Source organism: Trachurus japonicus, chromosome 1, assembly GCF_045865225.1.
Source record: "Trachurus japonicus isolate A0001 chromosome 1, Traja_1.0".
NCBI lineage: Eukaryota > Metazoa > Chordata > Actinopteri > Carangiformes > Carangidae > Trachurus > Trachurus japonicus.
The window spans coordinates 26339407-26355332 of NC_140907.1; the positions used below are offsets into that span (position 1 = coordinate 26339407).

General features: G+C 42.4%; 1 protein-coding gene across 8 annotated transcripts in view; it reads left to right on the forward strand.

The window, feature by feature from the left end:
• Nucleotides 1-15926, forward strand: part of fat1a (FAT atypical cadherin 1a) — a 75107-nt gene that overhangs the window by 26744 nt on the left and 32437 nt on the right. For 6 of the 8 annotated variants that reach the window (XR_015036197.1, XM_085782853.1, XM_085782844.1 and 3 more), the window contains exons 4-8: nt 3018-3079; nt 8148-8477; nt 9445-9661; nt 11005-11073; nt 11582-11721. Coding sequence is in view for 7 of the 8 variants with exons in the window: in XM_085782853.1 (XP_085638979.1) it covers nt 3018-3079; nt 8148-8477; nt 9445-9661; nt 11005-11073; nt 11582-11721 (818 nt within the window). In the remaining variant the exon portion in view is untranslated. The remainder of the gene's footprint in view (nt 1-3017; nt 3080-8147; nt 8478-9444; nt 9662-11004; nt 11074-11581; nt 11722-15926) is intronic. The other 2 variants (XM_085782884.1, XM_085782874.1) reach the window with 1 other exon arrangement.

Below are 15926 nucleotides of genomic sequence, written 5' to 3' on the forward strand. Positions count from 1 at the left end.
TGACAATTATAGGACTGAAATAATAAGTGATATAATTGATCTGTTTAATCGCAAACTACTTTGACAGCTGATTCTTTTTTTTTTTTGTAATTGAAATCGCAGATGAATACAAAACAACCCCAAGCTCCAACTTCTCCAGTATGAAGATGTGCTTTTCTTCATCTTATGTGATATAAAGTTGAATATCTTTGGGTTTTGGACATTTTATTGTTCTTGAAGACATCACACCATCTTTTAATGCAACATGATAGACCTTTTAAAGCTCTTAGACCATACAATTCATCAATTAATTGAGAAAATAACTTCCTAAACTTCTCAACACACACTGTATGTGGTTATAAACAGGAACCTACCTGAGACAAACTGCGGGACTTGAAGTGGTTGCACATTATATGACAGGGCTGCCTGCTGCATTTGAGATGTGTATTCAGAAAACACACGTGGGCAGGAGTCTTTGCCACCCTGCTGCGAGAAGGTCGGCACCCCATTGTTGCCAGAGGCACAACTGTATCTTTAAGGAGTTCTCACCAAACACCTTCCTGATTGTGTTGCTCTGGACAATGTCATTTCAGCAGGGTATAGTTCCTGAAATCTGAGTGCGCTGTGCTCTCTACCAGGGGGGTTTGCTGAGAGATTTAGCTGTCACCATTTTCATTCCAGCAGGTAACCACAATGAAATAAGAACCAAATAACTTTTTTTTTTCTTTTTTTTTTCAGTTATAGCCATAGCTAGCTCATTTTCTGAACGCAATTCCCATCCCTATTTATGACTGGAGGTGATGGTGCTAATTTGTGTGTCAAGTGGAGAAATGGCGAGAGAGGGAGGGAGAGAGGGAGGGAATGAGAGAGAGATTACACCAGAACCAAAATGTGATTATTGAACAAGTGTGTGTACCCAGAAGCAAAAGGCAAACAGTAATGCTCCGTCAGTCATTAACTCATCCTCCCCCTTAGCCACTGTTGCTGCATTGAGGTGTAAATCATGTTAGTGAAGAGGGACCTCCCCTACAAGGCAGAGCTAGAATTCAATTTTGTTTTTTTTTTGCAGAGCGCGCTCGGGATGAAGGCCAGTCGTTTTGTGGTTTCCGTCGGTTTTTGCTAATGTCCCGTCTGCTGCCATTACAGATTACTGTTTACGTTGAACACACTTGTATATGTTATGATACCCGGCCAAGTTTTGATTAGGCGGCTGATTAGCAGAGGAATTGTAAATGAGAAGGCCTCGGCTCGGCGGCGGTTAATATCGCCATCTGTATTCTGCTCTATGATACACGCTCGGAGAGAAAGAGTTACCTAACATGGCACACGGGGGAGCTTAAAAAACATCATCATCCATCAGCCCCGGTCTTGCTAAAGCACATGAATAATTAGTCACTGCGGACTGTTTTGATGTGACACAGCAGAACTATTAGCTTTGATGGTAATATTCAGCAGCTCGCTCCCTTCATGTAACCCACGCTGATCCCTCACTAACTTTTTATTTTTTTAACCCAGACGTCACGCAACATGGCAAAGAGGAATTCCTGCAGGTCGTATTAATTTACTCGTGTTAGTTGTTGAGGAGGTGTTTGTAACAGGACCAGTTAAGAGAGACACAAGCTGTTTTTCTCTTTGGGCTACTTTAGGTTCGTCAACTCAATTTTTCTTTTTGGTGCCCATCAGTATCAGCAAATACAGCGGTCATGTCTACATCAAATGCGTGCTGCTCTTTATTTTTCCTCATGGAATATCAGCAGACCCTTATCCCCTCAGCTCACTCTGAAGATTAAATAAAGCCGAAGAAGAAGGTGATATGAAAGAAGGGGGAGCTGGAAGCACCTCGCTCATATGCCTCAACAACTGCAGCAGTGCAGAGGGAGGGAGGGCTATTTCAGGACCTGTAAGTTGTGGCCTGCTATTCTCGTAGCAGGCGTATGTGCCATTGATGGGTTTGGGTTTCGGAAATCCTTTGCTTTATGCTAATCAGGAGCAGTGTGGCAAGCAGACAGCTCTGGTGCGGTTGAAGCCTGGCACGTCTACACTCGGTGTCTCTGCAAAGTTGCAATTACACTATCCGTGCCTCGTTTTCTTCTCCTTTCTTCCCCCTTGTTTGTGAATTTGATTCAAAATGGAATTAGCAAAGGAACTCAGGCATATTTTATTTTTACTTCTTTTTTTCAAAGCCTGGCTCAACAAAGTCCCCTATGTATGACTGATGTATCACACGACATCAATCCTGCTACTTTAAATGCACAATGGAGTTCAAAAAGACCCTTGAAATACTTTGACTAGCAGCGGGATCTTTTCTGAAATTTCCTTCTCTCTGTTTGAAAAAGTACTCAGGACTTGGGGCGACGTCTGACTGCCTGTTTATTTACTCAGCTTGTGGAAGAACTAAAAGCAGGGTGTCAAGGCTAGGCTGCTGTTTGGGCTGGATTTGCAGACCTTTGTGATATTTCACATATTTAAGGCACCGTGGTGGTCTGACTGGCAACTGGTTTGGCCAAAAACAAGGAGAAGACCTACAGGGATCGCACTTCTCCAGATGGAGACTCTTAACTCACGGGTGGCTGATGAGATAAGCAGCAGAGAAAAAAAAGGACAACTGACCTCATGATTTAGTTTGTCAAAACAATAGCAGTTTTCCCAGGCCAGTGCTGATATCAACAATTGAGAGTTTAAAAAATTCAATAAAGATAACGCAACATGAATAAACATTTCTAATGAGGAGATTTGTGCACAAAATCTGCTTTTGATCATCGAAGTGTGCGGTGGAGAAATTCTTTCTAATCTACCTAAGACATATGTTTGACGTTTCTCTTCTGCAATTTCTTTGTGCTAATTGGTTGACATATGCGTACAGTATTTTTTATCTTGACCTGTTTATATTTGGGACTTTGATCCACATGGTTTATGATAAAGCAATGCAAAATTGAGCTCACTTGGTTGCAAGGTAATTCTATATCAATGCTTTGAATGATTCATTCATTCTATTTATTTGTTATGTTGATTTTGTTCTTATTTTTTGTCTCCAATAGGTCTGGTGACCACGACTTCAAGGAAACTGGACAGAGAGCAGCAAGATGAGCACATTCTTGAGGTGAGCCATTTATTCTGTCAGATTTTCAAGTCCATGGAAGAAAAAATAAACTCTGGTCAGTGTGAGCCTTTATTCATGTTAAAATGAGAATCAGAAACCTCAAGGTCAACTTGTCTAGTCCGACAGTTCAAGAGGGAGACTTTCTGTTTTTCTTTCAACTTTCAAGTGTTTCCACAAAATTTGGCCGAGTGCCACGTGTTGCCAAGTTGGAAAAAAAAGGAAAAAGGGTCTTTTTGTATATGCAAGAAGCATCCTTTTTGGAATAATTTCTCCTTGTACTGATTTCCGCATGGGGTAGGAGGGAGAAGTGGGAGGCGCGTGGGAGATCCCGGTGACTGTTCCTTTGTTCTTTCCCACTGTTCCGTCTCGTGGATGGAGCAAGCTGGGACAGGAAGCTGCTGTCAAACCAACAGGCCAATGTCTAAACTTGTGGGTTTTAATTGAGCTCCGCTCTGTTCTCTCCCGATGCTTCCCTCCCTCTCCCTCCCACCACGCAACTCGAGCTTGATAATCGGCGTTTTAATTGTGTTTCCGGTGCTGACAGGGAGCAGATTGGACGCCTTTTAATTATTGTTAGAAGTTACACATTTCGGTGATCACTGGGCGACGCTTAATGCTTGTGCATCTGGTGCCAGAGCAGTGTTGTATTTCATACTCTGATTGTAGATTGCACTGCGCTAATTTCATTAGAGGACTCAGTGTGAACCATTGGGACCAAAGTGTGGGATAAGAGAATACTTTTTTGGAGGGTGGATTTAAGATGATATTATAATCGAAAAACAAATTTGTATGGAAAAGAAATTACAATTGAATCCTGAGTTCTTTGCCTTTTGAATGAGGGAGGATGATGGACGTCGGGGTCAGAAAGAGGTTCCTATGCAAACCCGGAGCTTGTCTCTTCAGTGGTTTGCTGTAGAGGTAGAGTGTGCCGTTTCCAACATGTGGTTGAAAGCTGTTGAATTACTGGGTTGGAATTAGTGTCTGATGTAAAGTCTTTGTCTTTAAAAGAAGACGAAGAAGAAGAAGAAAGCACATCCCGCCTTAGCCGAGTTCATGAATGTTGTTCATTTGTCTCATTTGACAAAACGCCTCCAGACAGACATTTAATAACCACATTAAACACTCGGCTCCAACTCTCACACTTTAATGCTACGCCAGATTCAACACCCCTACCCCCTCCATGCTAATATTCTGGCTTTTCTTTGTAATGTTTATTACCAAAGCTCACAATGACTAATCAGATACTGTAATTCCAGCGCACAAAGAGCTGCAATCTTCTAGGAAAATAACTAATTAAAAGTTTCGCTTGCACATACTTATTTGGAAATATGTGTTGGGTGGATCATTTTAAAGCAAGTAACATTTGACCTAAATAGGTAGAAAGCGGCTGAGTGTGTAACCATGGTAACTTCAGAAGTTTTTTGTGTGTTGGTCACTGGTGATTGCGTATCCAGCAGGAAGCAATTTATTGGCCTAAACGTTCATTGAGGAGCACAGAGCCCTAAACCCTGCAACCCCCTCCCACTCACATGCACACACTCTCACAAACACCTTAGCGTGTCTGTAGGGCAGTTAATGAAGGGTTAATCAAGACTAAGGAGAATACACGTGTGCGCACATACCTTGTGTGTGTGGACTGTGTGCAAATCAAATTCAAAAGTCTCAGCTCGTGCTGAAGTTTTTGTACGAGCTTGTTGTAGAAGAAACATGTGGGGCCATGTGGAACATGTGGAGCAATTAGGGTGGGGGCTGTGTCAGCATTGTTTGCACCAAATGCCAAGAGAAGGTGGAGGGAGCACAGGGGGGCTTCAGCTTTTATGATGAGACAGATGGGGGTTGGTAGCTGCCGTGTGCCTGTGGGCGCAAGAGAGAAAGAGAGAGACAGAGACAGAGAGAGACAGAGAGAGCTAAAGGCAGAAAGGCAGTGGGGGAATTTGAGAAAAAGCAAAGCTGCTCTTGATGGTCTGTGTGGGCTCTAGCGGCAGGATGAGAGGCCTCCATCCCAGGAAGGAGGAGGGGGGTGGGTGGGTAAATAGCAAAAGTGGGACATGCCAGGACATGCTGTGGATTTAGGCCTGGGACTGTAGGGAACACACTATAATGGAAAAGCAGAGGTGAATGGGCTGTTCACATCTGTTGTCTGGAGCCGATCTCAGCATGCAGCTGGCAGGACGCAAGGGTGCACACCCCGCACAGGCTGCTGGGCTCGGCTGGCCTATTTGAGGAGGATATTAGATCCGACAGAGTCAATTTTTTTTTTACGATTAATCAGTAAACATGTAAATGTGTTGACAAAAAACTGTGAAAATCAGAATCAAAAGTTTTCCGAGCTCAGTGGGACGTCTTTTGAGTAGTTGCTCTATAAAGCCAAAGGGAGTAGCGGCAGGAGGTAAACAACGGTAGGGACTGAAATTCCCCTTTAGGCATTCCTGTTGCAGTTTCCATTACATCTGAACAGCGGTGAGGACTGAGTAAATCAGGCTGATGACACTTTAAAACAGAACAACAACAGCTTTTGAAACACAATTTAATAGTTATTACAGCAGGCGCTGCTCCCTCCTCTGCAGTGCATGTTTGATGGGGATAGAAAAAAAGAGCAAGTTGTGCTATAGTAGATGTAACAGCTGGTATGGAGCTTGAGCTAAATCCCCTCCCCCAGTATTATGGCAAAGTATAATAAAACACTATGATAATTTCACTTTATATAGTAATCAACTTAAAACCATTCAGTGAGTCCTGATTGTCTGGTTATTTGAACCTAACCGTGGATGTATTATAACCACAGTACTCGCAGATAAAGCTCCAAAGTTTTGCAGTAGCGAATTAGAGCGTAATGGGTCGTCTCACTGTCTCAGTTTGCAGCCTCACAGCAGTGCTGTACTGATGCAAAGAGACACACTCCCTCTGGTGTAGCTTCTCTGCCTTTTGTGTGGTTTGCCTAATTATCAGACAAAGGCTTTTGATGAAAATGTTCCAAGAAGCGGCACGTGGCGATGGATAGCTGCGTAGCTGCGGCGTGCATCTTCACACTTGCACATACACAGTGCTCAGAAACTGTGCTGGGGCATGGTCTCATGTGTGGTTTTTATTTATTTATTTATTTTTAATGTTTTTAGAAATGATTTCCGTTATATGCCTCCTCACATTGAGAGCGTTCCTGTGATATCAGACTCTATACTGACACATACGAGGCCAAAAAGCTCATTAAAACAGTGGAAACGTTGATTACAAAGCACAGGATGGGCACCAACATCCTCCCTGAGAGAGACATTCACACACAGGTTTCCCGTCATCCCATTTAATTAATTCTGCTCATGTGAATACCGCGGACAGCTGCAGACACTGAGAAAAACAAAAACACATTATTTTAGAAACCGAAACTATGGTACCAAATGGTGTGTGCCTGGCCCCGGACTCCTGACTGTTTTAGTGAAGCACTTAGCAGATGGTTTTAAATGACTGTGACATTTGTCCTGCCCTTCTGGAGGTTGTTTTTTTTGCTGCTAGAAATGTTCACATCTCTGCCAGCGCTCAGACGCACAACCTTTCAGCCCATCCTTTGGGGGGACTATATGAAAACTGGGTTTGTTTAGGTCAGTGTGTGGCTCTTTGGCTTTTGATTAAACTGTACGCTCAAATGTCTGAAAGACACAACGGAGAGTGTTAAAACATGGCACACATTACAAAGCGTCACGTGCCACAAGTAATATTTGATGTCAAGACTTTTAAGGCTCCATTAATGATGCAGTCGTGCAACACTTTCCTTCTGGGTCTTTTTTTTTTTTGTACTTCTGGGGTTTTAAAAAAAGTCTTTAGCCGCGGGCGCTTTGTCTTAATGTTTATTAGCACTGTAAAGTCATTTTTGCCATTTTGACACACAGCAGCAGAGTCAGTGCAGCTGGTGTTAACAGTATGTTGAGGTGCAGCTAATTAAAAATAATTAGCTCTAGTGTGTTGTTCATGTAGCAGCCGTACGGTCCACTGTTATCATGATCACAGGGAAACAGATTAAACGTTATTTCAGATTAGGAAAGTTTCAGACGAAGCAAATCCTGTTTACCTGAAGACACTGCAGCACGCTATAACCTGTAACTCCTCAGGGCCGCCACGGGGTCCACTTATTATCTACAATCAGAGCACTGACATTCAAAGATTCATAAAATAAGATTATTAAATCATTATTACAAGATTAAATTTGGAGCCCAAGAGCCTGTGAGTCCCCACAGTGTTGTGCTTCTGCTTACATCCAACTACACAAAAGGGGCTTCATCCAAATGCTGTGAACCAAGGGAGTGAAAACCACTGCAGTTAAAAGTTGTGCATACATTCTTGAGCTGGGCTGAAAACACTGTACATACAATCCAATTTAAACTTCTGCTGGAGAATCTGCCTCATAAGTCTCACAGAGTTATATTTGCAGTGCAGAAAAAAGAGAAATCTCTTTTTACAACATCAAGATGTTTTTTTTTTTTTTTTGTCAGAATTCATCATTCTGTAGAGAGTAGATTTTTAGGTTAAAAAAACACAAAGACAATAACTAGTCTGCAGCAGTGGAGCGGAGTATAGCAGCCTGTAAGCAATGTGTATTTGTTTTTGTTAAGTAAAGAATGTGAATTAGAAAAGACCCTCTGACAGCAACTCTCAGAAGCCTTGCCTTTTTAATTTTCACTGCCAGTTAACTTGCTGAGAAAGAAGTGGAATGAAAGCGTGTTTAAGGGGGAAAGCGCGCTTCCCCTTTTCATCTTGTCTTTGATTAATTTTGGGCTTTGGAATGATGAATACATAACTGACTGTCTTGATCTTGACAAATTCCCACGATAGTTTTGTGTAATGTTCAGTGATGTCGCTGACATTATTCGCTGCCTCCTGTTCCACAAGACTGGGACTATTGGAAGGCTTCGAGTCTCATCTGCAACTGTGTCTAAATTACAACAGTCGCTGCATTGTGCGTCATGGAGAAAAGATCGACTGTGAAAATCCTATATATTCTCTGTTGTGATACCTGTTTTTTGCCTCGTGTCTATACACTGTGTCTTGGTGTTAAATCTTTCTCGTCTATTCCTCCCAGATCACCATCACCGACCATGGCGTTCCGGCTAAATCCACCACCGTCCGCGTCATCGTCCAAGTCCTCGACGAGAACGACAACAGGCCGTTGTTCCTGGAGAAGATCTACAAGATCCAGCTCCCTGAACGAGAGAGGCCGGAGCGAGAGAGAGCCACCAAGAGAGACCCGGTGTATCGCGTCATTGCGTCGGACCGCGACGACGGGCCGAACGCTGAAATCTCCTACAGCATAGAGGAGGGAGACGAACACGGCAAATTCTTTATCGAGCCCAAGACCGGCCTGGTTTCGTCCAAGAAGTTCTCCTCTGCTGGAGAATACGACATTCTTACAGTAAGTATTGAATCCCAAGCATTCATCCTGTGAGTCTGAGTCTGAGTGTGTCGGTGAGCAGTTAAAAACAGGTGTTTGTTTATTGTCCAGCCTCATCCTTTCATGTTTTCTAGCCTCCTTTGTGTCTCGCTCTTTTTCTCAGATCTTGTGTTTAAAATGCAGTAAAAGAGAGACCAACAGCTAATTGGTCTACGCACGGCAATTTAGACCACAAGTCTGGAAGAAAATTACTTTCAAAAACATCTACTTTAAATTTTAGATAGCATGCTCACCAGCCAGCACCATACCACATCAGGTTACAAATGTCTGTTTGTTTGTTTTTTTGTTTTTTGTAAGAGCCGACTTTGGCCGACTTTATCACAGAATTCACCTATTTAATAGTTTTTAGACAGTACACCATGTTTATACAGGTGAAAATGATCATTATGTTATCTGTCAGTCGTTTTACCTGGGAGGCAAAACAGCAAGAGTTTACTTTCAGATTATTTTTTCTCAGCCGGCTGTCAAAACCGCAGAGATACACTTAGTGGTGAGACCTGAAGTGATTTTTATCCTGATCCATAAAGGTTGTGTCTCTTGCTGCAAGACGACACTGCTGCTCACCACAGTTTACAATCATTGAAGTTCTGACAAAAGGTGGAATCACAAAAGGACTCTGCACAAAAGATGTTTTGTTATTCCGAATACAAGGTTTTGTTCCCATGTGGACGGTCCGGAAATGCTTCCACAATTGAAACACAACCCTTTCTGTAGATTTGACAGTTCTGTTCATGCACACGGTGTTTGACATTGAAAGTGTTTTATGATATCTACGACGTGTTCTTGTTGTAGTATTTGTATGATCGAGCGAACATAACACAATCCTTGTTTATGTACCTGTGAAAAGATTCAAGTAGAGGATCTGAGTAATGTTAAAAATGTTGCGTAACACTGTGTAACACATCCTCTCTCTCTCTGCCTCTCTCAGATTAAAGCCGTCGACAATGGACGCCCTCAGAAATCCTCCACTTGTCGTTTACACATTGAGTGGATTCCAAAGCCAGTAGTGCCAGCCGATGCAGCGCCCCTGCTTTTCGAGGAGTCCCCCTTCACATTTTCTGTGATGGAAAGCGACCCCGTGGCGCACATGGTGGGCGTCGTCGCCACCGAGTCCTCTGATGTTCCTGTGTGGTTTGAAATCACAGGTACTGCCTTGTTCACCAGCCTCTGCCTCTGTGTGTGTGTGTGTGTGTGTGTGTGTGCATGCATACGGTAGAAATGCTCTGTCTCATAGAAATGCTTTGTAGATTCGAGCTCTCTCACACATCAGGACTAACATAGTATTTGTGTGTGAAATGGCTGGATGATATGACAATTAAAAACAGTAATTTATAAAAGCAATAATATAAAAGACAGATGTCTTATGTTTTATTGCATATTAAGAGTTAAAGTCAAAGTCAGAACACTGAGGTGTCAGATTAGACTTCCTATTAAATTTGCTTCTAAAGCTAAGATGCAGTAATTTCATGTTTTGTCATAATTTGTTAAACCATGCAGAAATATGCCCAGAGAAGTGTATAACTTTGTAAAAACAGCCTCTAAAGTCCCAGCAGAGAGAGAGAAAAAAAGATATGGCAAGTGTAAGCTATAATGAAAGATAGCCACAGCTAGCTTTAACTCAAGCTAAAACTAAATTTACTCCCTGCTCTTCCCCAGCTGTAATCCATCATTTAAAACTACACATTTTTATGAACTGAGATCTTCCCGTGTCTATATCTAAACAAGAAAGGGGGAAAAAAAGATTCAGCTAAAGAATTCAGCAGTAATTGCCATGTCAGTTTTTAAACCAGATTTGATCGTGTGGTTAGGATACCTCAGAATCATACATTTAAATGTTTTAGTGTTTAAGAGATCTTATTTATTTATGTATTATTCACTGAACTGTCATTATGAACAGTGGAATTTAACATAAAACCAGATCTGTTTCCTCCGAAGGATTATGAAAAGGCAGAATGCAGCATCTGCAGTTTGAAGTCCCCAAATTGTTTGTTTGCCTGAACTTCAGTTAAAATGAAGACACCACAGCCTATGTTTTATGCAGTTTACACAGGCACTGGTTTGCAGTCTCATTGTCACTGCAGTTGCTGCTGTCTGCCTGTGTAGAGCGGTGTAGATAACACAATTGTAGCATGAATCAGAAGTTTCAGAAACAACGTTACTGCACATTATAGCTTTTTTTTGTAAGTTTTCCTCGCAGCTCAAATTGCCAACTATGTTTTGAAGTGCTACTTATTTCATCCTCTCTCAAATGTGTGTGTGTGTGTTTGTTTTACCTATGTGAAGAACTATGTGCATGAGTCGACTTCAATTGACTCCTCTCAGAAAATGCCTGCCTCTTCTCCCTTCCTCCCAGCCTATCCTCCCTCTAATCAATGTCTGACTGACACGTCTCTTTTTTTTCTTCTCTTCTCTTCTTTCCTGTGATCTGCTACTGCTTTCCTCTTTTCTCTGGAATGTTCTCTTGGTTGGTTGGTTGGATTTTTGCAAGACGGCATAGAGGATACTGAGATGTTTTACATCCTTCAGATGGCTTGTGACCACAACTGTACAGCAGAAGGTAGCTGCTGGGATCTCCTAATAGGCTGTGCTGCATTAAGAGATCATCCTACATTGTCTGTCGGTGCTGCCTGTTGTTGGATGTGGTTGAATTGTGTTGTGCCTCTGGATTGATGTTGTGCCATATTGTTCCCCTGATGTAGAATCTCTCCTCTCTTTGTGTAAATAAGAGCTCCATTATACTGTATATCCATTGCTGTGAGGGTTAGCCTTGACAATTTGCGAGTAATTTTATTCAGTGTATATAGAACATATAATACCTATTGTGTGGATAATATTTAGCACAACAACAACAACAAACCTTTACAGATAATTAAAACCATCAACCTGAATGTGTCAGTTCATCATCATCTACATCAGCACAGCAGGAAATTGATGTATTTGTGTTCATCTCACCACCTCCCACTTAATGTTTGTGTAACCTTGGCACATAAGCGATGATTTGTCACTAATCTCTCATCCTTTCTTGTTGTTTGTCCACTGAAAAAAAAAAAAAAAAAATTCCACAGGTGGTAATTATGACAGCCGCTTCGACGTGGGCAAGGCCAGTGGAACCTTGATTGTTGCGCGGCCCCTGGACGCCGAACAGAAATCAAATTACAACCTGACGGTGGAAGCCACAGATGGGACACGAACTGTCAGCACCCAGGTAATTGAAACACTAATGAAACGGTTGGAAGCTGATGAGGCAGTTGTCATTGGTTCTGTTACTCCCATGCGAGGGATATCAGGAGGGAAGGGAAGGGAAGGGTAGTGAGTGAGGCGGTGGCCAAACTGTCGTGTTTGTTTGGGATCTGTTTACAAAACCATCATCACCGTCCATTACATCTGCACATGACCCGACTTCTAACTATACAATGCTGCTCTGATAAAAAAAAAAAAAAAAGAGGACAGGTGACACAACATAATAGGATAAGATGTAGAAAGAGGTCATTGTCTGCGTGGTGTGGCTAAATTGTGTTTTAGAAGAAAAAAAGGGTGAAGTCTGCACACTGTTGGAGCTCCTCAAATGTTTATTGTAGGCTAGGGATCAACGTTTCGATCCTCGTCAGGATCATAGATCATAAATTGTGTTTTACCATTTGATCTTCTGTTGTGTTTTTTTTTCAATAGACAAAGAGAAGATGTCAGAAAAAAATCGATATTTTGCAAAGTATACATATTCCCTGTCTTGATTAGAATTAGATGAGAAAACAAATTTACACGACCAACAGCTAGTTAGTTTAGCCGAGCACAATGATAGGAACCAGCTAGTCTAGCTCCACCCACAGGTATCAACCCTCACAGTAAGGTCACTAACAAACACTTATATGTTGTTAGTTTAAATGTACAAAACCAAAAGTTGCACGAAACTGCAGAGGTGGATTTTTCACCTTCAGACAGAGGCAGACTAGCTGTTTTCTGTTTTATAGTGTTTATTCTAAGCTAAAGTAATCATACCTTGGCAGATGCACATATGAGAGTGGTATCGAAGAGGGCAAATTAAAGAAGTAGAAAGGACAAGGATTTTCTTTCTTTCCACCTCACCTACTCTCTACCATGTCAGCTCAGCACTGAGCTACAGGAATCTTCCATTGTCTCATTCCTGACGCTGCTGCGATGATGGTGCCGTCTAGTCAGAGTTGTTGTGTGTTGTTTTTTTTTTTTTTGAAGTGTGCATTCTTAAGCCCCCTCCAACTCTTCCACTCTACCGTGTCTCGCTGAACCTGTGAACCTTCTCTTACTTTGCTCGAAGAAGAACAAATTGCTTCGGCCTTTTGTGAATGGACTCGAAATAACTACATGTATCAAACAAAGCCACACTCATGGCTCGGTCTGGAAACTGTGAAATCAACTGAAGAGATGCTTTAGTGCGGGAAATGAACAAAGTAATGGCTACTGTAAACCATATGTGTGAGCCATTTTGATGAATATTAAAAATGGCTTCCCAAAAACCTCCAAAGCACTTGCATACTTGCATTTTAATATATTAATATGCTAATTTAATCCTTTTTGCATATGTCTTGCTCCCAAGTTGATACCAGAGCTGAGCAGCCATGATAAAAGCTTTTAAGCATGCAAATTGTCTTTAGTTTTTTGTTCGGATGGTCATGCCTTGTCCATGAGATTTTCAACATTTTTACATGGTAGTTTGGGTCATGTGGGAAGACGGCATTCAAAATGTTTTGTCCTTTGTCCTCGGAGGGGAGCGTCAGAGAACTGTAGCTGGAAAGGAATCTATTTGTTGTCACTCCGTATGAATAAAGCCTTTCATCATCTGGCTGCTGTGCTCCACTGAGCCCTGGATGAAGCGCCGCCTTCACTGGCATTTTGCAGCTCATCCACGGCAGCAGCCGAGTCCTTAAGTTCAGCGCGGAACGGCGCGCCCGTTTTCTCAGCCATGGTTTCCTCTCCCCGTCGTAAAACCTCTTCCTTAAAAGCCTCAACGACAAACAGTTTAAGCAATACAGCATGTGCTGACATTTGAAGACAAATTGTCAAAATCAAAGGCTAATTCTGAATGGGACCAGCTGTACACCACAGACATCACATCACTCAATTCAATCTTCATAATAATAATAAAAAAAACACATAGAATCGCCTAAATCATCCCAAACTCATTTTGATTTTAGTTTGTTTAAGTTGCTTTCTGCCCAACTACTTTATTGTATCAGGCTGCTCCAGAGACCGACCTTGAAACTCCGTCACGTGCAGTGATGTCATGACGTTTTATCTCTTTTAACCTAAGTTCACAGCCTGCAGAATGTGACATGTGCCGTGTGCTCACTGGTCTGTGCAGTATTTAAATTGTGTGACCTTGGCAGTCAATGTTGGGTCCCTGGAGTGGATTCTCAGATTGTGTGTTTTTTTTTTTTTCCCCAGCACTTACTTACTTTGAATGTTCCTGCACAGACCCCAAAGCACCGTGTAATCACAACTACAACTGTAAGAACTGCTGGATATGAATTCCATTACTACAGGCCATCACAACTCCATTGAACGTGAAGCTTGAACCCTGAACCTTGGAAAAAAATGGGTCAAAAAACACTCATTCTTCGTGTGTATCAGATGAACCGTACTGCCACCGACGGCTCAGCCTCTCTCGCTGCCCACAGATTCTGAATGTGCATATTTTTGCGTATATACTAATGTTAACGCTGTGACTGATGAACCCTCTTGTAGATGAGTGCTAGAGTGTATGATATTGCATACCCAGCTGACCACTGTGGGTCAGCTGCTTTCTGTTGAGGGAACGGATTTACTGAATTTGTATGCTCCATAAACCACACTTGGTGATGTAGGCCAGGTGTCTGGGATATACCCAGAGCCAAATAAGTGCCTGAAAGAGGCACAACGCAACCAACAGACTCTACAGCCGTCATCCAAATCTGTTGGGCTTGTAATGAACACATCCCTGAGAGTAAACAATTGTTATCATCGCACACAATTTTCCATGAAAAAGCATTTCGGCCTCAGTGCTTCAGCATTTAAAGCAAGGTAACGCAGCATGTGTCTTAAGCGCAGTGTGTAGGCTTCATATTTACACTTGCATACCTGTACATCGGATATATGACACACAGCGCCAGTTGGCTGCCTCGCACAAATCCTCACATGTCCCGAGGATTCAGAGTACAGTGTACTGTGACATGTTTCTGGAAAGCCTTCTGAGTGTTTTGGCTACCAACTTGTTTATCCGATAACATTGTTGATCTACAGTATTTGCTCTGTCAGAGACTCAGAACACGTCTCTTCCTTGGGAGTGCATACTTGCTTTAATGGTATGTAACTAATAGGTTTTGGAAAGGTTTTGCTAAATCACAATGAACTGATCCATATTAATTCACTTCTTGATGTAGGTTTACACATTTGCTCTTGGAAGGCAAATAAGTAATATGCCTTCCTCCTTAGTTAATCTGGCTCTTTGTATAGTATTTAGATTAACTATCAAACACTTTCTACTTAAGAATCTGTGCTTGCAACATAAATTAATCTGTTTCAATGGGGAAACTTGCGAACGAGTCCTAGAGTGTGTGGATTTGTTGTCTTTGGGGACGGTGTGTCGTTGAACTTTAAAGCAAGTCATTCAGAGTTTCACTGCAGATTAGATCTAGCCGATCACACACATGCAGCGCACCTCGTGAAAGCTCAAAGTTGGACTCGTCTATTCCTCAAATCAAAGTCATGTGGATGTGCTGCTGCCCGACAGGCTGGCCTATTTTCTCTCTCCTTGGAATGCATTTTTTTTTGTATCTCTCCCTCTCTTTCTCTCTTTGTCTCCCTTTCTGATTCTTCTCCCCCTCTGGTTTTCAAAAATCTCCACATTTATTGGCCAGGCATGCAGGGATGATGATTATTCTGTTAGGCTAGAATCAAGCGCAAACAAGAGCGCTGGACCTCTGTGGGTAGTGGGCTGTGTTAATCCTGTTTTGGGAACATGTTGGAGTGCTCGGTGCCAGTGCCCTGCCTTTGCCCAGAACCTGCCACCTGGCAGGGGGGCTTCCTCTCCTACGCATGGCACAGGAGGACAATGCGCACAATGAGAACTCCCATGTGTCCTGTTCAAGGATACCGCACAAAAAAAAGGTGTTTTCATCATTCAGAAGGTGGTTTTCTATCTATACAGTTAGACTTCTGTGCTTAGAATGACATTTATTTTCAAATGACAGACACAGAGTTATGTCACCCAGCCATGCTGTGGCTCCAGTGATGGTGTTGGTAGTCTGAGAGAGTCTGTTCTGTGGGAGGTCCGTGGACAACAGTCGGCCATTCTGTTGTGCACTTTTCCATTTGACCGTTGCAGCTCTGCGAAGGCGTCTCTGAAGGATCAGCTGATGGAGACAAGGGGTGCTGCATTCCAGCTCGGGCACCTCATAG